We start from the raw sequence: 25515 nt of genomic DNA, 5'->3' as shown, positions 1-25515 counted from the left end.
CCAACTCCACACCTGTGATCCGATGTCCTCCCATAAATTAACCCCAGGAGTTCCAACCAATGTGATGGGAACAAATGTTGAGTTTTCTTGACAACACGAAGATACCAGTGGAGGAATCTTCATCAATGGTGAGAAATTTCTCATATGGAAACTGGTCTTTATGGAAATTCATCACTGAACAACTTTTCTAGAACAATAAATATTTATTAAGTTCCTAGGGTGTGCAAAGTACTGGTGACATATATACTCCAAATACCTACTCGTCCTGTATGCTTATCCACCACATGAAACCGTGTATTATACTGGGGTTCCCAGCTGAGCCCATCCAAAAAGGCCTTCCCCCGAACTTTGGAAGTGATGATTTTCCACAGGTTCATCTTTAGGGGCTGCTCGATGAAGATGATGTAGTTCTTTGTCATTCCTGAAAGATTCAGAAAAACAATTCTTAGCATATTGATGATTCATACAATGAATTTTTAATAAATACCCACTGCATGCCAGGGACTGTACTAAGCATCAGGAGATTCAAAAGCAAAAAGGAAACAGTCCCTGACCTCAGGGGACTTACATTCTGTTGGAGGACGTTAGAGTTTGGCAAAGCAGAGATCTGAGTTATGGAGAACAGCTTGAGCAATACAAAACCATGTCTGGGCAGATCATTAGCCTTGATAAGGACTGATTAGTAGTAATTCTTCCCTTGCTTTCTGTCAGCTCTGCTTTGCATAGCATTTCCCACCCCTACAAGATGAAGGGAAGTGCCAGGAAATACTGATATGAATCCTCTGTTGGTTCATCTCTTGATCCAGATATACTAGATGTAGAAAAGTAGGTGCCACTTAAATCATCACATGTGATTTTGGGAATATTATGCTGAGCCAGAACAAAAAAATATTGGCTTCATTTGTGGTACCATGTGCACAGGAATTTGCAGGGCAAAAAAAATCTTTACTCTTCAGACCTCTTCCTTCTGACAGCAGGTCAGCAATGCAGGAGCATTTTGGATAATATGGTTTAAGATACAGGAGAAGACACATTTCTGAATGAATCCTGAAGAAATATAGAGTGTTTCCTAAAGATTTAAATAACTCGTTCCTATCATGCTTTCAGATTAGTAAGAATCCAAATTAAGGCTGCACTCTGGACTCTTTCTACCATGCCCCAGAAATGTTTTCGTCCTGGAAACTTCCTATAGCCCTGAAATTCATACATTGGAAGTTATCGTCAGTCGCTATGGCCTTTCTCCTTCCAAATGAATGAATCCTTCCAGACTGTCTATTGAAAGAGGGCACCCAAGCCATCTATGCTTCATTCCTCTCCAGGCTTCACTTCAGATTTTCTCTATCATGCTCCTTCCTTCCTCCCCTCACCCCATTTCCTTTTCCTCCTTTTTTCTGTCATCTTCTCCCAAAAGAATGGAATCTCCTTGAGAACATGCATGGTCTTGCTGCTTGTATTTGTATTCTTATCACTCTGCACAGTGCCTGGCACATAACAAGTCTTTATTAAATGCTTGTTCACTGATCCATTACTAAGCAGCAATGCGCTTATGGGGTTTCCCCCATAATAGTGATAACTTGAACTGAGCCCCATACATCCATCCAATCCCCTTTATGAATAGAACACAGAGGGCAGATGGCCAGAGTGAGAAGAACTGTCTGAAATACTAATGGTGGGCTAGAATTTAGAAACTGTGCCCTGTTAGCCCTCTGCTCTAATCAACCATGCTAACCAAGCAGCCCAGGCTACAATGACAAATGAGGGGCAGTAAGGTCCATTTCTTTGTTATTGATTTAGTGTTCTCTGGACTCACCAAAGCTGTGGTAATAAGAAGGTTTCATCTTTTGGTCAAAAGGAATGGAACATATGACTCGAGCCCCATGGATAGTCTCTTCAGGGTCTGCTTTCTGAGGAGGAACCTGGATAACATTATAGCAGGAACCTAGAAAATGAGAAGGGCTGTCTAAAGAGAAAGACTCATGCCAGACGAAAAGCTACAACATTCCCTTGGATCCTGGGCAGATAGCTAGAGTAGTAATGTAATCACTGAAACATTCATGTTTCACAAAAGGAGGATTTCATACAGTAGGTTTGGAAATGGAAGATAACACACACTCACAAGAAAACCAACCAGCCTGATAACTATAACTCAGAATTCTTTTATAATGCTGAATAATAAACAGGAGCACTAAATTTATATTCTAAAATTGTCTCCTTGGCATCAGAGCATTAAAAGCAGGTGAAGAACGAACTGTGTTAACCCTTTGTAACATTTTTCATCTCTCTTCCTTGATAGCAGCAACTGTCTGAGTGTGAAAATAAGAGGTGGATATTCAATTCAATACAATCCAATTCAACAGGCATTTACTGAGTACTCGCTATGTCATTCCGTCAGTCAATATGCATTTTTTAAGTGCTTAACATGGGACAGGCACTGTGCTAAATGTTGGAGATACAAAGAAAGGGCAAAACAAAAACAAAAATAAAAACAGTCCCGGCTTTCAAGGAGAGACAACATGCAAACGATTATAAATAAGCTGTATACAGGATAAATTGGAAGTAATCAACAGGGGGAAAACGCTAGTATTAAGAAGGATCAGGAAAGTCTTCTTGTAGAACATGGAATTTTAACTGAGCCTTGAAAGAAGTCAAGAAGGCCAGGAGACAGAGCTGAGAAGTGACAGAATATCAAACATGAGGGACAAGACAGTGAAATGCATGGAATCACTTGATGGAGTGTCTTATTTTTTTAATTCAATTTTATTTTCAATTCCAAATTATCTCCCTTCCCCTATCCCTCTGCCACCCATTGAGAAGGCAAGAAATACAAAACTTATTAAAAATATGAAGTCATGCAAAACAAATTTCCACATTAGCCATGTTGTGGGGAGAAGAAAAGCAAATAAAAGAAATAAAGAGAAAAAAATGTGCTCTCTGAATTCATCAGTTTTCTATTAGGAAATGGATAGTGTTTTTCATCATGAATTCTTTGAAATTATAGTTGGTCATTGTGTTGATCAGTTACTAAGTTTTTACTACATATAAATATTCTTTATATAATATATATATTTATGTATAAATTATCTTTACAATATTCCTGTTATTGTGTAAATTCTTCTGATAGAGTGTCTTCTTTGAGGAACAGTAAGAAGGCCAGTGTCACTGGATCTCAGATCTGGGGTGGGGGGGGTGGAGAAAGAGGTGGAAGGGAGGGGAATCGGGTTTAAGAAGACAGGAAAGTATCTTTACATGTAACGGAAAAAATAAAATACCTCATACATTAAAAAAAAAAAAAAGAAGACAGGAAAGGCAGGAGGGAGCCATATTTGAAGCATTTGGAATGACAGAGGATTTTATCTTTGATCTTGGAGGTTTATTGAACAAGGGAATGACATGGTCAGACCTGATCTTTAGGAAAATCATAAACTGATAGTGAGTGGAGGATAGATTGAAGTGAGTAAAGACTTGAAACAGGGAGACCATATAGCAGGCTATTTGAGCAGTCCAGGAGTGAGGTAATGATGGTCTTCACCAGGATGGTGTCAGCATCAAAGGAGAGAAGGGCGTATATACAGAAGAGGTTACAAAGCTAAAGTTCACAGGACTTGGCAACAGACTAGATATGAGGGAAGAGGGAGGTTAAGAGAGAGAGTGAGGAGTCAAATTTTATACCGAGGTTGCAACTGCAGGTGACTGGGAGAATTGTAGCGCCCTCAACAAGGATAGAAAAGTTAAGAAGTGAGGGTTTGGGAAGAAAGAGAGAGAGTTCGGTAGTTGAGTTTGGAACAAGCTTGAGTTTAAGATGTTTATGAGCCACCCGGTCTGAGATGTCCAATAGGAGAGGTTTAAGAAGAAAACAAGTGATAGGCACCATGTGCACTAGGCCCTGATGGTACAAGGACAAGAATAAAGCATGGAATAGCATGTGAAGCAAACGACAAACAGACCAGTATGGCTGAGATGCAGAATTCAAGAGGGAAAGGAATAGAAATGCGTTTGAGAAAAATAGATTGAAACCAGATCGTAAAAAGGCATTAAGTGCCACAGAAAGAAATTTGTAATTTATCCTGGAAGCAACGGGGGGCCACAAAAACTACTTAAGCAGAAAATCAACATGGTAAGACCTGCACTTTAGGAATATGACTTGGATGACCGTGTACAGGATGAATTATATAGAGGAGAGTCTAAGGGGCAGCTAGGTGGTACAGTGGATAAAGCATAGGCCCTGGATTCAGGAGGACCCAAGTTCAAATCTGGCCTCAGACATTTGACACTAGCTGTGTGACCTTAGGTAAGTCACTTAACCCTCATTGCCCCCGCAAAAACAAACAAAACAAAAAAAGAGAGAGAGGAGAGTCTAGAGGCAGGGAGATTAAGTAGAAGTCTATTACTGTAGACCTGAAAGAGGGAGACCGTATAGCAGGCTTTTTGAGTAGTCCAGGAGTGAGGTGATGATGGTCTTCACCAGGATGGTGACAACATCAGAGGAGAGAAGGGTGTATATACAGAAGAGGTTACAAAGCTAAAATTCACAGGACTTGGCAACAGGTTAGATATGAGGGTCTGAGATAGGGTGGTGGTTGAATGGAGAGAAGGGAATAGATATGGGAGATGTGGGAATAAGCAAAGAACTTGGCAAGTGACTGGATATGGAAGGGAGGTGATGAGAGTAAAGAGTCAAAGATGACTCCTGGTTTTGAACCTGGGGGGGGACTAAAAGGATGACAGTGCCCTTGACAGAAAGAGGGAAATCAGGAAGAGCAAAGACCATGAGCTCCATTTTGGGCACATTGAGTTTAAGATTCCTATCCAATTCAAAATGTCCATGGGCAGTTGGTGAGGCAAGATTGGAGGTTGGGAGGGAGAACCAGTATGGAAATATAGATCTGGGAGTCCTCATCTTCAGAGAGTTGATAATTAAATATCCACTGAGGAGAGGTCAAATAAGCAAAAGGGAAAACCAAATGGGAAGTGTCACAAAAACCCAGAGAGGAGCCAACATCCAAAAGAAGATGGTAGTTGACAATATCAACTGTTGGGGAGAGATTAAAAAGAATGAAGAGTGAAAAGCCATTGAAAAATTGTTATTTCCATAGCATTTTCGTCACTCAGTCAACTAGCATTTATTAAGTGCTTACTGTATGCCAAGGACCTGTGCTGAGTGCTGAGGATGCAAAGGAAGACAAACAAATACAAAACACTTTAGAGTTTGCAAAGTGCTATAAGTTTGTCATTGAAAACTCAGAACATGTCTTTGAGGTAGGTAATACAGGTATTATCCTCTACTAATGAGGAAACTGAGGCTTGGGAAGATTACATGATTTGTCCATAATAGTTGAGCTATCAAATGCCAGAAGTGGGACTCAAACCCAAGTCTTCCTAACTCAGAGTCCAGCCCACTGTCACTCTGCCTGCCACTTGATTTGAACACAGGTCATGCTCCTAAAATAAGCTCTCAAAAAGGAAAAAAAATCCATCAGTATATACAGGACTTATATAACCAGGTTTTGGGGAAGAGGTATTAGGAGGAGGCAGTTCAGCTCATAATCAGAGCAATATGAAATATGCAAGACACAGATAGCACACAGGAAGATACAATAGATGAAAACTGAGAGGGGGGAAAACGAGGCATAGCAGCATCTTTCTGGCTGACTGGGGATTCAGGAAGCCCGTCACAAAATTCACAGCAAAGAATAATAATCACTAGCATTTATAGAGCACTTTAAGGCTTTGTGGTATCTCATTTGAACCTCACAACAACCATGGAAAGCAGGTGCTATTATTATCCTCATTTTACAGATGAGGAAACTGAGGCAGAGGTTAAGTGACTTGCCCAAAGTCATGCAAATAGTGTCTGGGTTAGGATTCAAACTCAGGTCTTCCTGATTCCAAGTCTAGCCCTCTGTCCACTGCACCACCTACCTGCTGAGAATAAAGGTAAAGGAGGAGGACCAAAGAGGAGGCACACTGCTTCTTCAATGTCAAAACATATACAGTAACCAAAGCCACATAAGTAGACCAGTCTTAGCGCAAACACTGTCGGTAAGTTTAAATGTATGTAACAAGACTCAAGTGGGGAAAATCTAGCTTGGGATGTCAGCTCCATTCAATTCAAAGCGACAAGCAAAGCAACAAACTCTTATTGAATGCTTACAATTTTCAAGACACTGTACTAGGTAGGCACTGGTGATACGATTACCAGTACTTGTCATGAACAGAAAGGCAAAAGCAGACTATAGTTGTCTCCTCCAGTAGGTTAGGTCAGAGCTTCTCGAGGGCAAGAACTGTTTTTTTGCCACTATTTGTATCCTGGCACTATGTAGGTGCTTAATAATACATAGTATGTACTATAAAAAAATACTTGTTGATTTGAAAAGGAAAAACACAAGTTCTATTTTCTCTACCAAGAAGGATGATTTTGCTGGAAAAGAAAAGAGATTAACATGTTAAATAGGAAATCAAAATCCAAGACAAGGAATTGGGGAGGGAGTAGCATCCCTGTTGTCACATAACCCAGACAAGCTACATCTTAGTTTACTGAAAGAAGGTATTACTGAGTTAGTCATCTTTGAAGAATCATGGTAAATGGTCAATTTCAACCCTAGAAATGGGTAAAATAATGGCTTTTCTGAAAAGGAAATAAGATGGGTATTTTTAAACTATAAGTCAATCAGCCTGGTACAATTCTAGAAATAATTATTAACGAGATGCTTCCTAAGCTCTTAGAAAAGAAGATGGAGTCACCAAAAGCCAGCATAGCTTTAAGAGCTAGCTGTACCAGACTAACCTGATTTCCTTTTTTTGACAGGGTTACAAACCAGATCTGAGAAATGCTCTGGGTTTCAGCAGGGCATCTGACAGTCTCTCACAATATCCTCTGGCACAAGTTATGCATGTGGATTGAATAACAATAGGGTTAGATGTATTTGGAACTGATTAAATTACACAATGCAAATAATGCTGGTTAAAGTAAGCATAACAGCTTAGAGGGCCATTGCTATAGATGGACTCTAGCGCTGGTCCTGTTCTTTTAACATTTTTATCAGTGATTTGAATGAATATCTAGTCAGTCAATAAGCATTTGTTTATTATATCCCAGGCATAGATGGAATACTTATTAAATCTGATGATGACCCAAAGTTGGGAATAATAACAGTAGCTAACACTTATATAGATAACACTTTAAGGTTAGAAAATCACTACATACATTATTTCATTTGATGCCCACAACAAACCTGTGAAGTACAGGATTATTATCCCCATTTTACAGATGAAGGAAAATGAGAGGCTACATGAGTTGCCCAAGGGAAAACAGAGGGTAACATTTTTCTAAGAAAAACACTACTTCCAGAAACCATCAATGACAAAAAAGATCCTTTCATTTGGGGGCTTATATGAGGATAACACCAGAGAACTTAAATATAGCTGAGGTCTGCAGACAGGAAAAGGATTTAAGAGGCCACTCAGATTTCATTTTGAAACCCTGTAAGGGACATTACACAAAACAATACTGCCAACATCGAGTCTCACATTTACTCTCCTCTAACTAGTATGTGCATACAACCACACACCCACACTCACCCCCCACCCTAGAGGAAATCAACATGCAGATATGCATTGATTGGTACACAGAAAACACCCATCAGAGACATATGATACATGTACAACACACTATTTCTTTCTTTCTCTCTCTCTCTCTCTCCTGATCTACAGAAACAGAAAATATAGACCTCAATGTTATATGTCTCTCTGCTTGGGTAATGGCATTATAATTTTATTTTTTTATCCTTTATACCCATAGTAAGAACTTAATAAATGCTTATTGAATTGAATATCTAGGGGGCAGCTAGATGGCGCAGTGGTTAAAGCACTGGCCCTGGATTCAGAAGTACCTGAGTTCAAATCTGACCTCAGACACTTGACACTTACTAGCTGTGTGCCCCTGGGCAAGTCACTTAACCCCCACTGCCTGGAAAAAAAAAAAAGATGCAATGGAATTGAATATCTATACACAGAAAGATACAAATGCATCCATCGATGAGGGTTGTTGTTCAGTCATCTTTCAGTCTTATCTGACTCTTTGTGACCTCATTTAGGGTTTTCTTGGCAAAGACACTGGGGTGGTTTGCCATTTCCTCCTCCAGCTCATTTTATAGATGAGGAACTGAGGAAAACAGTGTGTGACTTGCCCAAGGTCACACTGCTAAGAAGTGTCTGAGGACAGTTTTTGTTTGTTTTTGGTTTTTGGTTTTGGTTTTTTGGGTTTTTTGCGGGGCAATGGGGGTTAAGTGACTTGCCCAGGGTCACACAGCTAGTAAGTGTCAAGTGTCTGAGGCCGGATTTGAACTCAGGTACTCCTGACTCCAGGGCTGGTGCTTTATCCACTGTGCCACCTAGCCGCCCCCTGAGGACAGTTTTGAACTCACAAAGATGAGTCTTCCTGACTCCAGGCCTGGCATCCTATACACTGCACTACATAGCTGCCATCAGTGAAGGAAACACAAGTATATACCATGTCCCAAAAGTCTTAGTGCAGTTGGGAACTTTTGATAGCTTCAAACTACACTAAGCCTTTTGGCACACATCAGATTATCTCATTCGATCCTCACAACAATGCTATGAGGTAGATGCTATTATTTTTCCATTTTACAGATGGGAAAGCTAAGGCTCAGAAAATAACAAGCCTAGGGACACATAGCTGATGAATGTCTGAGATGAAATTCAAACACACTCTTCCTGGCACCAAATCCTGCCTGCCTTAGAGTGCTTACCTTGTTAGGTGAAAAAGAGAATGAGCAAGTAGATGGATAATTGGCAGAAGGTAGACAGTAAAAATACCAATAGAGGGTTCATCAAATAGCTGTTGCTTAGTAAATATTGAGTAATTTCCTCAGATAGTGGGTAAATATGTGGTTGTAAGAGAAAAATGTATGCATGAGTAAGAAAGCGGTCAGCCAAATAACCACAGGATATCACTTTTATCATAACATTCTCTATAATTTATAGTTACAGGTCATCTCAAATTTAATTTCCATCTAAACATCCATGCCTAAGACACAAGTCCTAAAAAGCTCTCCTCCATGCATGTGGGTCAGCAGGACTGAAGAAAAAGGGGCAAAAAAAAACAAAACCCTGAGCCACAAGCAGATGAACTGTTCAAGAAGGGGAGGGGGAAGAACAGAATGTCTATGATTATGGTAAGGAATGTGCAAAGGGACCAGAGATTGGTTTCTGAGGAACACTTGTCTATTGAGAAGCAACATCCTTTAAGTAAAGAGCTGGGGCTTGGGAGAGTCCTTTCAGAATCTCCTCCATGGGGGAGGGAGGGTGTACAATTGAAAATGTGGTTCCCTTTCCTGAATGGGCAGTGATTCACTGACATATGCCAACCAGAAGAGGGAAGGAAGCCTGGAGAGCCAGTTAGCCCAAGTAATTTCTGAAAAATCTCCTACTCCCACTTACCCTGCGGCCCATAGGAGTTCCCCATGTTGTAAGCAGTCCCATCAGGGTCATAATGGGGATGTGCGGTTGCTCCATTCACTGCAATAAACTTGCTCCAATCCACCTGCAAATTAAAGTCTATCAGAGATTTGTTTTGCTAAAAACTGGTAAAAGGTCTTTAGAGAAGCCTTTATGTAGAGTCTTGCAAACAGCAAGGAAGCGTGTGTGTTCACACTCGTGCACAAAAACAGGGTATCCCAAGTCTTAGTTCAATTTCAAGATATTAGGACACCCTTTATATCTCTATACATACAAACACATGTCAGGATAAGGAAGTGAATGGAAAACCTCAGTTTATGTCTTGCTTCTGACACATACATCCTTGGCTGTGTAAGACTGAGCAAATCCCTTAACCTCTCAGTGCCTCAAGCAATTCTCTAAGGCTATAAACTGAAGGAGTCTTGGCTCTCTGTACAGCTAAAGAAAGAGCGTCCTCTCTGTAAATTCTTGACATCAGTAAAATCATAGACCCACACCAAGGGGGTAGATGGATATATAAATTTAAATCTCTCACTCTCGCACACAAACTTAAATCCAACTTTCTAAGAGACAGGTTAAAATTTTTATTTTTGCCACTGAAAAGGCAAAAACTAAGGGCAACCCCCCCCATCTATGGTTAAGACTTCTCCAGCAGTACAGAAGTTAACATTCAAAGCCATAATTAGAGCTCAAGTACTAACCAACATACCCTGAATCAACCTAAACCTCTATTGAACCAAGAGACCATGTGTGTGAAGGCGTATGTGGAGGTCCGCACTACCTCTGAATATAATGTAGACTGAATTGTCTAAGAGCATCCTTCCCAGGTGGGGTGTGCTGGCAAATGTTTAACAACCAGCTCTTGGGGTGGAGAAGGGTACAAAGGATACACTTTTCAATTGAATTAACACTGTTCTCTTTTTCTCCATCACCTTCTTAAATCTAGACAATCAACAAAACAATAAATCAAGCCCTCGTGGGAAGCACACATTGAAATTTTAACAATCATGAACCTGTACAAGCTGGCTCTAGCAAACCCACCCCACCCCCACCCCCACCTCTTTGTGACCACAGGAGAATCTGGTTGGGGGAAGGAGGCTGCAAGGCCTAGGGAAGCAGCAGAATAATCTTTTTTCTTCCACTCCTCTTCCATCACTAAGAAGTAAGTTATTCTTGTGTCCTCCAGACTTAATGAAGTGCTTAACATCCTGGAGCACAATCAAGATCACCAGCCAAGAGGGGTGGGACATGGTGGACTGAAGCTCAGTCAAGTTTAAGGCTCCAGCCTCTTGTTCAGCTGTGAGCTGTCTCCAAAGATATTTTTGAAGGAAGGAAATGCCAGCCTCTCTTCCCACTCACGACTGACACTTCACCTTTTTGGTTTTTTCCAGGGTTTCAGGATCCACTTTATTCATGTAGTTGATCTCAGTACTGAGGTAGTAATCGCCCTTGTACTTCACACAGTTGACGTTGGTGTTGTCCGTCATGGCTGAAAATAAACCCGAGATCCACTTACTACAGATAACCTGCCCATCTCTTTGTGGTGGGTCCTAAGTATAGAGCGAAAGGGTTTTTAAAACCATCAAAACAGTTTCAGGGACCCATAAAAATCATTTTTGGGGTTTACAACTGTACTGATCGTCATAAAGAATAACAATTAAAATACTAACATCAAGGGCAGCTAGGTGGCACAGTGGATAGAGCACCAGCCCTGGATTCAGGAGGACCTGAGTTCAAATCCGACCTCAGACACTTAACACTTACTAGCTGTGTGACCCTGGGTAAGTCACTTAACCCCAATTGCCCTGCCCCCAAAAAACAAACAAAATACTAACATCAAACACCTGAAAATTCTAAATGTAGAATTTTCCTTACTAGAGGCCTCAAACTTGGACATGAAGCGTCCCAAAACACTCTTGCATGGATCAGGCAGAGCCAAGGTCCCAAATTCTGAGACCACAATCCGGTTGTGAATGCTGTTGGTCACATAGGTGTCACTCTGCAGAAACCTGCTCTTGTATGTCACGGTGCCCTTCTCCATCTTGAACTGGTGAAGCAGAGCCATGCCATCGAACCAATGATTATACCTTCAACCAGGAGGAGATCATAGTTATCAATAGCATCAGTGAGCTGGGTATAGGCTAAAAGAAGAGGGAAAAGTAGAGGAACGGGGGTTGTGTAGTGTTTCAAATTGGACAAATAAGGCCAGGGAGAGATTTAGCCTAGGAAAGGGCCTATCCTATAATAACAATACAAATGGCTTTCCATTCTTCAATCAAGGCATACTTTTCCTTTCCGAATTCAAACTTCCCAGGTCCTATCCGAATCAGACAACCATTGAGCCACTTGGGAAAATTGCCTTGAGTCCTGGCAGGAATGGGCTGAGGGGTCTCCTCTACTGTGGCTATTAATGAGGCGATACATTGCAGACCCTTTCGTCCACTGAAGCTCACGTGCTTCTGTTGAATATTTGGCAGATAGTTCTTCAGAACTATGGGGAAAAAATAAAAGCACAGAAAGTCTTCATGAAACAGCTATAGATTAGTCTCTCCACAGAAAACAGCCCTAGCACAAGAAAAATGAAAATGTCCAAACTTCAACCCTGCCAAATATCCCCTCTAAATTCTGTTTCCCTCCCCCCTCCTCTCCACTCTAATATCATGAATAAGCCAATAAAACAAGTATGTATTAAATGTTTACTACAGGGGCAGCTAGGTGGCGCAGTGGATAAAGCACCAGCCCTGGATTCAGGAGGACCTGAGCTCAAATCCAGCTTCAGACACTTGATACTTCCTAGCTGTGTGACCCTGGGCAAGTCACTTAACCCTCATTGCCCCACCCCCAAAAAATGTTTACTACAAATCAGGCATTGGGCCAGTAACTAAACATACACAGACAAAACAAACGGTCCCCACCCACGTGGCACTTATATTTTCCTTAGGTGAGATGAGAGTAACAGTACAAAACCAAGTAAATACAAATTAAGAATAGAAAGAATATTAGGGGTATCAGGAAAGGCTTCCCCCAAGAGGTATGGCTGCTGTGCGAGGTGAACCTTGTGGGGAGTTGGGAATTGTGGGGACAAAGGTGAGGAGGGAGAGCATTCAGCCTTGGGGAAGAGACTGTACAAAGGCATGCAGGGATGGAGAGGGGGTGTTGCTGCACAGGAGAAGGCAAGTCAAGTTTGTAGAACAATAGCAAATAAGCCTATTTGGCTAGAACATAGAGGGGATGAAAAGGAGGTATATGACACGTTAAGGTAGGCTAGAGCCAGATTGTGAAGGACTTCAAATGACCACACAATTCCTTTTCCTTTTCTCCTTAATGGCAAGGGACTAGTCCAACTATCGATGTTCTTTTGACTTTGGAGAATTAATTGTCTAGTAATTAATTCAGGACTTCACTGAGGACTACTGATTATCATTTGCTACTGGATGAGCAGCCATTATGTCTATCTGAATCAGAGCTTCTTAATCTGGAGTCTGTGAACACACACACACACACACACACACAACCGAATTTCACCATAATTTGTGTTCCTTGCCATCTGGTGTATTTCATTTTATGTATTTACAAGTGTGAGTCCGAGAAAGGGTCTGCAGGCTTCACCAGATTACCAAAAGGGTCATAACACAAAAAGGTTAAGAACCTTTGATCTAAATAGATAATTTACATGCTATGAAGTATTAGCTGTGTTTATAACAACACCATGAAGGTAATTAATAATTTGTACTTGATAATTAATAATAGTTTGCTTCTTGTCTCCTAAGCCCTTGTTAAATTGTGAGCTCCTCGAGAGCAGGAACTGTCTTTTGCCTCTTTTTATATCCCCAATGTTTAGCCCAGTGCCCAGCACATAGTAAGCACTTAATAATCATACCCATTTGTCATTTAACAGTCCACAAATCCATCTATGGCTCAGCTCCCAACATAAATAGGCTCCTCTCCCCAGTAATATCCTCCTAGCTTACATTAAACTTAGTGCTATGTAAAAATACTGTTTTTAATCTAACAGGGTATCTCAAAAGTCTTAGTGCAGTTTTAAGTTTTAATAGTTTTAGCTTTTAATAAATAATAATAGATTTAAGCTTTGATGTCTTACAGCTGTACTAAGACTCTTGGACCACCCTGTATTTTTATGGCATATGAATTCATCTATATGAGCTTATCTGGGAGCATGTTACCCTCATGTAGACTTTGATGGTTCTGTCTGGTATCCAAAAGCCTTAGTCCCATGTAATCCCAAATGTGTGTGGGGGGGGCAACTGGGGTTAAGTGACTTGTCCAGGGTCACACAGCTAGTAAGTGTTAAGTGTCTGAGGCCAAGTTTGAACTCAGGTCCTCCTGAATCCAGGGCCGGTGCTCTATCCACTGTGCCACCTAGCTGCCCCTATGTAATTCCAATTTAATAGCTGGTAAATCTGTCCCTTATTTTCCATCCCCATAACTACTCCACATGACAGTACTTCCTGAATTATTACAATGGCCTTCTATCTCTTCTCCTCACATTCAATTTAATTCAACAAGCATTCAATAAGTCCAGTAGGCATGTCACACTCAACATGTCCAAAACAGCTTATTTCCGGAAAAACTCACCATTCCTACAAACCTACATTTTCTGTGGTGAAGGAAGTAAAAAGTTCTTTTACTTTTACATCCTCTCTTGGCAGTCTCATCAGCTCCCATGAACTATTATCCTTTTTGTTGTTGTTTGGTTGTGTTTTTTTTTTTCAGTCCAACTCTTAGTGACCCCATTTGCAGTTTTCTTGGCCAAGATACTGAAATGGTTTGCCATTTCCTTCTCCAGCTTACTTTACAGATGAGGAAACTGAGGCAAACAGGGTAAGTGACTTGCCCAGGGTCACACAGCTAGGAAGTGTCTGAGGCCAGATTTGAACTCAGAAAGATGAGTCTTCACAATCCTCACCTCTTCCCTCTCATTCACCCTACATATGACATCAATCGCCAGATTTTGTCCTTTCTTCTTTCATAACATCTCTTGCCTCCATTCCCTTCTCTTTACTCACACAGTCACCATCCTAGTTCAGGACCTCAGCAAGTCTTACCTGGAATATTTCAGTAGCCTAATTGGTCTCTCTGCCTCCTACATCTCTGGAAAAATTTGTCAGGAGTTCTCCTCCCAAATTCCACATTGAAAAATCATCTCAACGTAAGCCCCCATTCTTTCATCCTTTGCTCCACTCTCAAAGAATTATGGGGCTTTCTCCTTACCAACACCATCCTCTCTACATGTATCCTTGATCCCATCCCCTCTTATTTCCTTATGGGGGCTCGCCTCTTTGAACATTCCTTTTCTTTCCCAATTTTAAAGCTGTCATTATCCAATGGTTCCTTCCTTAATTCTTACATCAGATCTTCCCCTTCCTAAGGAAAAAAAAATCCTTAAAAAAAACCCTACCATCACCTCAAACTTATATCTTTCCTTTCTTTCTCAGCTAAACTCCTAGAAAAAGCTCCATTTTCTTACCTCCCAATAATTTCTTGACCCTTGTAACTGAGCTTTGATCCTACCACTGGATTGAACCTGCTCTCTCCAAGGTCACCACTGGTCTCTTTACATCTAAATCTAATGGTCTTTTCTCAACCCTCATATGGCTTTCTTGACCACTTTGCAGTGACACTACTGTTGACTCTGCCATCCTACCACATCAGGGGTTCTTAACCTAGGATCCGTAGATGACACAGGGGTCTATGGATAGACTTTAAGGAGTTTATGAATTTGAATGGGAGAGATTACACCTTTATTTTCACTAACTGAAATCTAGCATTTCCTTTCACTGTTATTTTTAAAAATATTATCCTGCAAAGAGGTCCATTGGCTTCACTTGCGAAAGGAGTCCATGACCCCCCCAAAAAATGTTAAGAACCCCAGTTCTAAATATTCTTACCACTCTAGAATTTTGTGGTAGTTTTCTTGTTTCTTCTCCTACCTGTCAGGTTGATCCTTCTCAGTTTCCTTTGTACAATCATCATCCATGCCTTCTCATTCCCTATGCATTGGTGTATCCCAGTGTTGTGTCTTTACCACTCTTTTCTCTCTCCACACTCAATCTCAGGGGTCTTATCAGCTCCCATCAACTTAACTATTATACCTACTACATAAAGGACTTCCAATTCTCCAACACAGAATGCTAACACTTCCATAACCAGCCCTCATCTCTCTGCTGAGCTCCAGTAGCACATCTCCTACTACTTATAGGACACCTCCACTTGGATGTCCCACACACACAGCCAACATTTCCAAAACAGAACTCACTGTCTTGCTCTTAAAACCCACCCCTCTTTCTGATTCCCCTATTTTTATCAAAGGTACCATCATTCTTTCAGTCACTAAGGTTTACAAACTAGGCGTTATTCTCAATTCTTCACTCACTTCATCCTATGGAGGTGGTTCCATATCTAATCGGCCATCAAGCCTTATTGTTTATACTTCTCGATATTTCTTACATGCATCACTTCTCTCCGCTCATACCACAACCACCCTAGTTCAGGCCTTCATCACATCTCACGTAAACTATTGCAGTAGCCTCTTAATTGGCTTCCCTTTAGCTTCACTCTCCCTCATCCAAATCTATCAAATAAGTCTCAGTATCTGTCTGTCTCTCTCTCTCTCTCTCTCTCTCCCTTCCTCCCTTTCCTGCTCCCTCTCCTCTTTCCCTGCCACCTAGCTGCCTCTAAAATGATATTTCTAAATCACAACTCAAACTGTGCCACTAATGGCTCCCTATTGCCTCTCAGATAAAATACAAATTCCACTGTTTGGCATTTAATGCCTTTCACAATCTGCTAGTGTTTCTAGCCTCATTACTCATTACTCCCTCTCACATTCTTTGCCCACCTGGACTACTTGCTGTTCCCTTTATACAAAAATACATTTCCCTCCTCTGTTCCTATGCTCCCCAAACCCAGAATGCTCTCCCTCTTCACCTCTGCCTCTTGAAATCCCTACTCCTATTAGGGAGTATCATCTGCTTCAGGTAGCCTTTCCTGATTCCTCCCTATTTGGGAATGTCCACCCACATCCATTTGAATTTTTGTTTTGTATATATGCCACATTGACTTACCTGTGAACGTGTCTATCATTAGGAGCAGGCAAACCACTGAAGAACAATGACTGTCTCTCTTTTATATCATTAACCCCAGTGCTTAGCACCAATAGGTGCTTCATAACTGACTCTGATGGAAAGCAAGGTCAAATGTTTGGAAGGGTGGGCTGGAGACACATGGCATACCTTTAAATGCCAGGCTGAGGAGATTGCATGTTATGCCAGAAGTAATAGAGAGAAGCTGACATTTCTCGAGCAAAGAAATGATGCACTTGTACCTGTGCTTCATGAGGATACTTTTGAGGGTGTTTTGTTGTTTTGTTTGGAAGTTGTGCAGAGGATGGATTGGAGAGTTTTAGTGGCCTACAATCTCAACCAGAGCCAACAGTGTGATATAGCGCTCCCCAAAAGTTAGTGTAATCTCAAACGGTGACTAATATGGAAGTATGTTTTATGGAAATAGGATTGTACGTATACAACCTATGTCAGATGGCTTACTGTTTTGGGAAAGGAGAAGGGGAATATTAGGGACTCAAAATTGAGGTGGGGGACAGGAGCAGAAATACCAGTTCGAAGCACCTAGCATAACGGGCCCCTCCTCCCTACTACGGAAGAGCTGAATTATATAAACCTCTGGGAGGATAAGAATGTGGTTAGAGCCTCCGGAGCATCTTGATATCTGGTTCAAGACACAGCCCAGTCCAAGGATAGAACCTCTGAGACATCATGACATTCGCAAGACAAAATATTCCACTGAAGTGCCACAAGACGGGGGCCCCAAGATGTAGGGAAGACCCTTTGCATGAATTTTCTTTGTTTACTCTGCCCTGTAAAGAGTTAGCACTTTCTCTGCTTTGCTTTCCTCCTGGCCAGTTGCTCTACTGCAATAAATTGAATCCTATTTTTATCTAAATTACTGGAATGTGTGCAGGTTTAATTCTTTAACTGAGGATATCCAAGAACCACCTGTGACAAAATCTGGTAAAAAAGAATGCTAAGAGGGGGCAGCTGGGTGGTGAAGTGGATAAAGCAGCAGCCCTGGATTCAGGAGAACCTGAGTTCAAATCCAGCTTCAGATACTTGACACTAGCTGTGTCACCCTGGGCAAGTCACTTAACCCCCACTGCCTCACAAAACAAACAAACAAACAAAAAGAATGCTAAAAATTGTCTTTACATATAACTGGAAAATATTATTTTTAAAGTTAATGTAATCTCAGTGTTCTTTAAAAGAGCATTATGAGGGGGCAGCTAGGTGGCGCGGTGGATAGAGCACCGACCCTGGAGTCAGGAGGACCTGAGTTCAAATCCTGCCTCAGACACTTAACACTTACTAGCTGTGTGACCCTGGGCAAGTCACTTAACCCCAATTGCCTCACCAAAAAAAAAAAAAAAAGGCATTGTGTCCCAAGCTAGGGACATTCTATTAAGTTCTTCATACAATATTTTAAGAAAAATCTGGGTAAGCTAGAGACTCAGAGTAGCCTAGATGGTAAAGGGTCCTGGGACCTTGTCTTTCCAGGCTCGCATGAAGGAGGTGGCAGTATTTAGTCTGGAAAAGAGAAGACATACCAGAGACAAGGTATCTGCCTTCTGGTATTCTGTGGAAGAGGGATTCCACATGTTCTGACTGGTCCCAGAAGGCAAGGAGCACTGCACAGAAGTTATAGAGAATTTAGGGTTAAGGGGGGAAGAAACTTCCCAACAGTTACAGTTGATCAAAATGAAAACAGGCTGGGGCAGCTAGGTGGCGCAGTGGATAAAGCACTGGCCCTGGAATCAGGAGAATCTGAGTTCAAACACAGCTTCAGACACTTGACACCAGCTGTATGACCCTGGGCAAGTCACTTTACCCCAATTGCCTCACCAAAAAAAAAAAAAGGAAAACAGGCTGCCCTGGAAGCTGGGAGGTGGCCTCTAGCTAGAACTTGCCCAACAAAAGCCGTCTGACCATCTGGCAGGTGAGTTGTACAAGAGATTCATGTACAGATAGAGGTTGGTCTAGAGCAAAACTTCTTAAACTGTAGGTCACGTAACTGAATTGTGTGGGTCGAGAAGAATTTGACAACAATAAAAAGTTATGTATACCTATTTTATATACCTATATACCTAAGGTTGAGTAAAAATTTCTCAAGCAAAAAAGGTGTTGGGAGTGGGAAAAGTTTAAACAGCCCTACTTTAGAAGATCTCTGAGGTCCTTTTTCATTTCTGAGACTGAGTGACCCTGCTGAAAAACCTTCAAGGGCTCCACGATACCTCTGAACAAGCTAAATTCATTAGCCTTCTAATATCTAGCCCCAGCCCAACTACCCAGTCCTGAACCCTCTCTTCTCTCTCCATGCCCCACCTCAGTGGACTAGGCAGCTCCCATGAAGCTCCTGGGTTATTTTCCCCCACAAATCCTCAATACATAAATTATAATCCAGTCAAACCGGCTTAACTATCATTCCAGAAAAAGGCCTTACACCTTTGTGCCCCAGCCTCTTTGTTCATGACATTCCCTCTTCCCAGAATTATCCCCCTCGATCTCCCTATGTAGAAACTCTATTTGTCCTTAAAAGCCCAGATCAAACATCATCTCTTTTTTGGAGCATTCCCTGATCCCATAAAATTAGAAAGCCTGTCTTCCCCAAATCTGTATCCCCCACGGTGCCTGGTACAATGCCTTTGCACACAGTAAGCCCTCAAAAATAGAAATCATTATTTTTTAAACACTGTGCAGCATTTAGCCACATAATTTCTAACGTTCTAAGTCTGCCTTTGGCTTCTGCAACAGTGAACTTTCGCGTTCCTCCAACTACTCAGATTCTGTGCTGGCGCACAATAGTCACTTAATAAATGTTCCTTAATTGATCCTCCTTCCCCTCACTTGTGTGTGTACTCCCAGGCTCTTTCTTTGACCCTCTTCTTTCTATATTCTCTCCCTGGGCAATCACATCTATTCTCACGCTTCAATTCAGCCTGTACAAGTCTTCATAATCTTCATGTGTTTTCCCCTCCCCCCAATATCTCCCTCCCTAGGGGACATTTCCACCTGGCTATTCCACTGGCACCTCCCATTCAATTTGTACAAAACCTGACTCATCATTTCCCTTCAATCCTGCTCCCTCCCCTTGATGTTCTGTTTCTGTCAACAGATTCGCCATCTGCTCAGTCTACCCAGGCTCAAAACCAGTCATCTTTTATTATTCCTCCTTCTTTTCTCAGCTCCCTCCTAATAAACTGCCAAATCTATGTCTGAAATATGTTTAGCCCCCACCCCCAATTTATACTGCCATCACCTTTGTTCTAAGCCTTCATTCCTTTTCCTCCGACTAGCATCAAAGTTCTAAGTGGTCACCCAGCCTCAATAATACCTCCTTTCATGAGCTGTCAAAATTAGCTTCCTAACGCACTTTTCTGATCTTATCACTCTCCTCTACTCAAAAATCTTCAGTGATTTCCCATTGCCTCCTGAATAAAATATGCATTTATCTTGGCATTCAAGAGCTGTTTCCCTCCTAAGCTCACACTGCTCTTAACTCCCAGTCCAACAGTCTCTTTTCTCTTCTCCTTTCTTTTCTCGTCTCATGTAGTCTCCAGGACTTTGCTTGCACTCCCCTCCCCCTTTTCCACTTTTTGAAATTCCTCTCTTTCCCTCAAGGCCCAGCTCAGGGGCTCCATCTTCCAGTCATCCTTACTCCCCTCCTCCCCCCACACCCCAGCCGGCAACTTCAGTCTGGACTTCTTTGCCGTAGAATGCGACCTTGCTCTTATCATGCGCGAGGTTCTTATTCTGCCCCTTCACCTCCCAATTTCACCCCATTCAATTACAAGCACCCGGGTGGCAGTTTTATTTCATCTTTGTATACTTGGCACTGTGCTTAACGATACATGGCAGGTGCCTAACAAGCACGAAGCAACTCCTTAATAATGCCTCTCTGTATCCCCAGCGCTTAGTGCACTGCCTAGCACATAATCGGCGCTTAATGTTTATTGATTGATTATTGATCAATTAATAACGTTTAATGGGTGATTAATAAATATTTGTCGCGCTTCCTCAGGGGCAATACCGAATAAACAACAGCTGTAACATAAACATGACACGGCAACATGGCAACTCGGGCTCTGTGCGTGCCACTTATATAGCAGAATCAAATAGTTTGCAATAGCGCTTTTTTTTAAATCGTGCTTTAAAAAAATGGTGCAAACAATCTGATCAAGTAAATTTTATCCCCATCGGGAGCGAGAAAAAACTGTCCACATAAGAACCAATCCAGCTGAGGGAGCCCTATCCTGGGAAGAAAGAACACTTGGCTCTAGGATCAGGAACCCCGACCCTCTCCCTCCCCCACCTTTCTCGCACCCCTCACCCAGCCTCCAAGGTCTCTTCTCCAGTCCCGCCCACTGACCCCAGAGCCTGAAGCCCCCCGGAATCCCGGCCCTGGAGCGGAAAGGGCGGACCCCGCGCTTGCGACTCAGAGGCTGGAGGAAGGGGTGGAGCCCCTACCTGGAATCCGGCTAGCTAGAGAGGCCAGGAAACGGCCAATGATGGCAGAAAGGCCTGTGAGAGAGGGGAAGATTTCGGGAAACATTTTGCATTTAATTCTGAAGCTAGATCCGGGGCCTCAGCACCCCGGGCGGCCGAAAGTGGGTCCAGCAGAGCCGACACTGGTCGGAATGTTCCCGGGGCAAAGCTTAGAGGTATTGGCACGGCGGGGCGGAGCATCGAGTGGCCTTTAATCTCTGTTATAAACTGCCGCGAGAGCTGCGCCTTTAAAGCAGTAAAATCAGTCAGGGAAACACTTGCAATTAAACTTAAAACCGAAGGTGTTCCATAGATTTTTCCCCCCTGAGCTGGCTGATGAAGATGTTTATTTTAAAATATCTAACTATTGGGGGCAGCTAGGTGGCGCAGTGGATAAAGCACCAGCCCTGGATTCAGGAGGACCTGGTTTCAAATGTGACCTCAGACTCTTGACACTTACTAGCTGTGTGAACCTGGGCAAGTCACTTAACGCTCATTGCCCCCCCCAAAGAAAAACAAAAAACAAAAATAAAACAAAATATCTAACTATGACCATTTTCCTGCATATTGCCCTCAATTCGATTCATTCAATGAGTGTATGCGGGTTGAATATAGTACTTTAAGAGTTTTATACTTAGATTATCAGCTAGATATTTAGGGACCACATTAAGATTGTTAAGTAAAAATGTGCTCTCTGCACTTTAAAGTCGTCGTGGGGGTGGGGGGGAGAGAATTGTGATCACCTAGGTTACAATGTACACAAAACCAGCGGTGTTTTGAGGGTCAAATGAGAAAATAGAAGTAAAGCACTTTGCAAACCTCGAAGCACTACGCAGGTTCCAGTTATAGTTGTTATCATTATCATTATTAGCCTTATTAGCATACAGTCACGAGGTGATGACTTATTTCTCTGCTAGTGTCTTGCTGAGTTCAAGCTAAGCTTATAGAACAATACTGGGGCAGGTTGGTAAATGTTTAACAACGAGGTTGGGGAATGGGGGTGGTGGTGGAGGGAGATGTATGCAAACACTTTGTAAAAAGTTTAATGGGAGGGCAGCTAGGTGGCGCAGTGGATAAAGCAACGGCCCTGGATTCAGGAGGACCTGAGTTCAAGTCAAGCTTCAGACACTTGACACTTAACTAGCTGTGTGACCCTGGACAAGTCACTTAACCCCTTATTGCCCTGCCCCCCCCCAAAAAGTTTAATCGGCATTATTGACACTTTCTCAAGTGTAGACAATCTACCGACAATAAATCCAGCCCTGACTTGTAGAGATTGATGATTTCTGAGGTGTAAATAAATATTCACGTTGAAAATTTAACTGGGTGCTTGCCAGCTAGTTAGAACGGGCTCCCTCACACGGTAGCCTAAAACCTTTGAGAGGAAGTCTCCTTGTGATCAGAGCTTTTTACATACTATCCTTACGATCTTTATCAAGTCACTTTTCTCTGGGACCCAGTTTCCTCAACTATAAAATGAGAGGGGAGTGGATAGTAGATGATTTCTAAGGTCGGTTCCAGCCCTATCTTGACCACGGTTCTTGGAGTCATCTTAGAGTCATAGGTCTGAAGATGTTCCTCCTTGTACCTCTACAGTTTTCTTAGGCTGACTCATTTTCCTTCCGTTCAAATTTGAATAAGTCACTTTACAGAAGACAATAGATCTAGAGCTGCCAGTGACCTTAGAGGTGACCTTATGGTCAAGTCCCTTGATATACACCCACTAAATTATGCCTTCCTAGATTTGAAGCTCCTTCAGAATGCCTATCATTTTACAGATAAGGAAATTGAGACCCAGGGATATAAGGTCACACAGCTAGTAATTAACATAACTGGAAATTGAACTAGCTTGATCTTTCAGTATCAATCACAATGTCAATCAATGTTACCATCACAAACATTAATTATAAATTTGAACTCAAATCCAGCCTGATGCTTATTAGCTGTGTGACCCTGGGAAAATCACTTAACCTCTGGTCGTCTGTTTCCACATTCATAGAATGGTACTTCTATCCCATCTTTGCCATGAGGATCAAACTAGGTAATTGTAAAGCACTTAGCACAATGCCTGGCACATAGTAAGCCTATATAAATGTTATTTATTGTTATTATTTTCACTCATCAATACTGTAGCTATGTGGAAGGGCACATTTACACAGAGTTCTAATTAAAAGACATTTTGCATCAGAGTATATAGGAAGGCAGACATGTTACTGTACATGGTAGTTCCCAAAGAAGCCTTTATAGTCTAATACTTTTCTTTGCAATAGAATCATAAATTTTAAAGGAAGAAATTTCTTGGGGCTCTGTTCTAATCACTAGTGAAGGCAAGTGACAATCTCAAACAGTAACAAAATAGAAGCACACTTTACACTACTAGGCAAGAGACTGTACAGGTTGACCCTAAGGGAGTTTTATACTTCCTTTATAGCATCCTTTCTAACAAATGACAGTGAGAAAGCATACAGTGAATATGAGACATATTTTTAAAATTTATGTAACTAAATATTAGCAGACTGGTCTTCAAAGAGAAGGATATTGGTTTAGCCTTCATTCTGAAATTGCCTCCAACAATGCAGCTCATAGGTTATCCATGGTACCCCAGCCTCTGCCACTCTTGTCCATGCCCTTCTGTAACTTCACCATGGAGGGTCCACTTTCTCCAGATGTCAAGAGGGTACCAGTGGTTCTCACTTATAATTTCTTGAGCTTGCCACATGACCAGCCTGTCTTCCCCCCACCCATCCCCTCAGCCCCCCACCCCATCACCCCATCATTCAGTTCTTCAGTAACCACTTTTATTCCTGTTCTTCAGAGTTCCTCATTGCCTCCTGCTTATACCCATCATGAAGGAAGAAGCATTTATTAGGTGCTTACCATGTACCAATCACTGTGTTAAAGGTCAGGAGTCCAAAGAACAAAGCAAGACAGTCTCTGTTCTCTAAGAGTTCACACTCTAATAGGAGGAGACTAGCATAAATGAAAGTTTAGCCCTAGGGCAGGTGGAAAGCCCAGCAAGTCCCCAGAGAGCAGCCTTCAAGGTGGTTGTTTCTTTGGAAATACCTATTCCTTATCTCACTGCCATGTAGCAGAACTTGTAGGATGTTGGAATTAAAACAGACCAAGTACAAACAAACAAAATTAAAAATCTCTACTCCCTGTCATCTTTCATAAATGACACACTGTCTCCTAAATCTGCATTTTCAGTGAGTGCGCCTCATGCCTGGAATCTTCTCCCTCATCTCCACCTCCTGGCTTCCTTCAGCTCTCCACTCAAATCCTACCCTCTACAAGAAACCTTTCTGATCTCTCTTAATGCTGGTAGCCTTCCCATTAATTTATTTTGTGCTTCCCCTTGACCCAAAAAGCCATATTTTTGATGCCAATATTTTTTGGCAATCCTAGAAAATCATGATTTCAAAAAAAAAATCAAAATTTCAGGTGACCCAAAGTGTAATAGAGAAACAGGATGAGCATAAATTGTCTCTTGTATATTTCCTATCATGAGTTGTGTATGAGAAATGCAAGAGACATCATCCAGGAAATGTGTGATCAGAAAACCAGGTGAGTCAGTCATGTAGTTGGTATGAAAGGCAACAAGATGACCATCTGAGTCCTGCCTATTAATCCACAAAATGTTAAGGGAGGAAAAAGACCTAAAGGAAAGCATCCAGCATATTGGATAGCTCCTTAAGAATGATTCTTGGGAAGACTTGGCTTAGAATCAGACAATGGACAGTAAATATATTTAGAGCTGAGAAGACCTTAATCCTGTACTCCAACCCACTCATATAACATATAGAGAAACTGAGGTCAAAAGAGGTTAAGTGACTTATCCAAAGTTTCACAGGTAATAAATAGCTGGGATTTGAACTTGGGTGCTCAGACTCCAAATCTGCATGTATGTGTGTGTGTATACACATACATACAGATATATGTATATATGTGTCAGTTCTTTTTCTGGATTTGAACAGCATCTTCCTTCATAGGATCTTTGTGGTACATTTGAATAAATAAATAGATTGACTTGGTTGCTCAAGGTTGTTCTTAAAACAATACTGCTGTTACTGTATACACTGTTCTCTTGGTTCTGCTCATTTCATTCTTCATTATTTCATGGAGATATGTCCGTGCTTTTCTACAATCATTGAGCTTATCATTTCTTATAGCAGAATAATATTCCATCATGACATATAACACAATTTGTTTAGCCATTCCCCAATTGATGGACATCCCCACAATTTCTAGTTCTTTGCCACCACAAAGGGAGCTGCTATAAATATTTTAGAACATGTAGGTTCTTTTCCTTTTTCCCTGATCATCTTGGGAAACAGACCTACAAGTGGTATTCCTGGGTCAAATGGTATAGGCAATTTAATAACTCTTTGGACATAATTCCAAATCTCCCTCCAAAATGGTTGGATCAACTTACAGATCCAACAACAATGAATTAAGATGCCAATTT

General features: G+C 41.7%; 1 protein-coding gene across 1 annotated transcript in view; it reads right to left on the bottom strand.

Moving 5' to 3' along the window:
* Nucleotides 1-21258, bottom strand: part of BCO2 (beta-carotene oxygenase 2) — a 41594-nt gene extending 20336 nt beyond the window's left edge. Inside the window, exons 1-7 of the mRNA XM_043995487.1 lie at nt 21033-21258; nt 11764-11968; nt 11353-11564; nt 10851-10966; nt 9460-9562; nt 1811-1939; nt 261-421 (exon numbers count right to left, since the gene is read on the bottom strand). Coding sequence (XP_043851422.1) covers nt 261-421; nt 1811-1939; nt 9460-9562; nt 10851-10966; nt 11353-11564; nt 11764-11968; nt 21033-21117 — 1011 coding nt within the window. The 5' untranslated portion in view covers nt 21118-21258. The remainder of the gene's footprint in view (nt 1-260; nt 422-1810; nt 1940-9459; nt 9563-10850; nt 10967-11352; nt 11565-11763; nt 11969-21032) is intronic.
* Nucleotides 21259-25515: the final 4257 nt, after the last annotated feature.

Source organism: Dromiciops gliroides, chromosome 3, assembly GCF_019393635.1.
Source record: "Dromiciops gliroides isolate mDroGli1 chromosome 3, mDroGli1.pri, whole genome shotgun sequence".
Classification (NCBI taxonomy): domain Eukaryota; kingdom Metazoa; phylum Chordata; class Mammalia; order Microbiotheria; family Microbiotheriidae; genus Dromiciops; species Dromiciops gliroides.
This window is presented reverse-complemented; position numbering and strand designations above follow the sequence as displayed.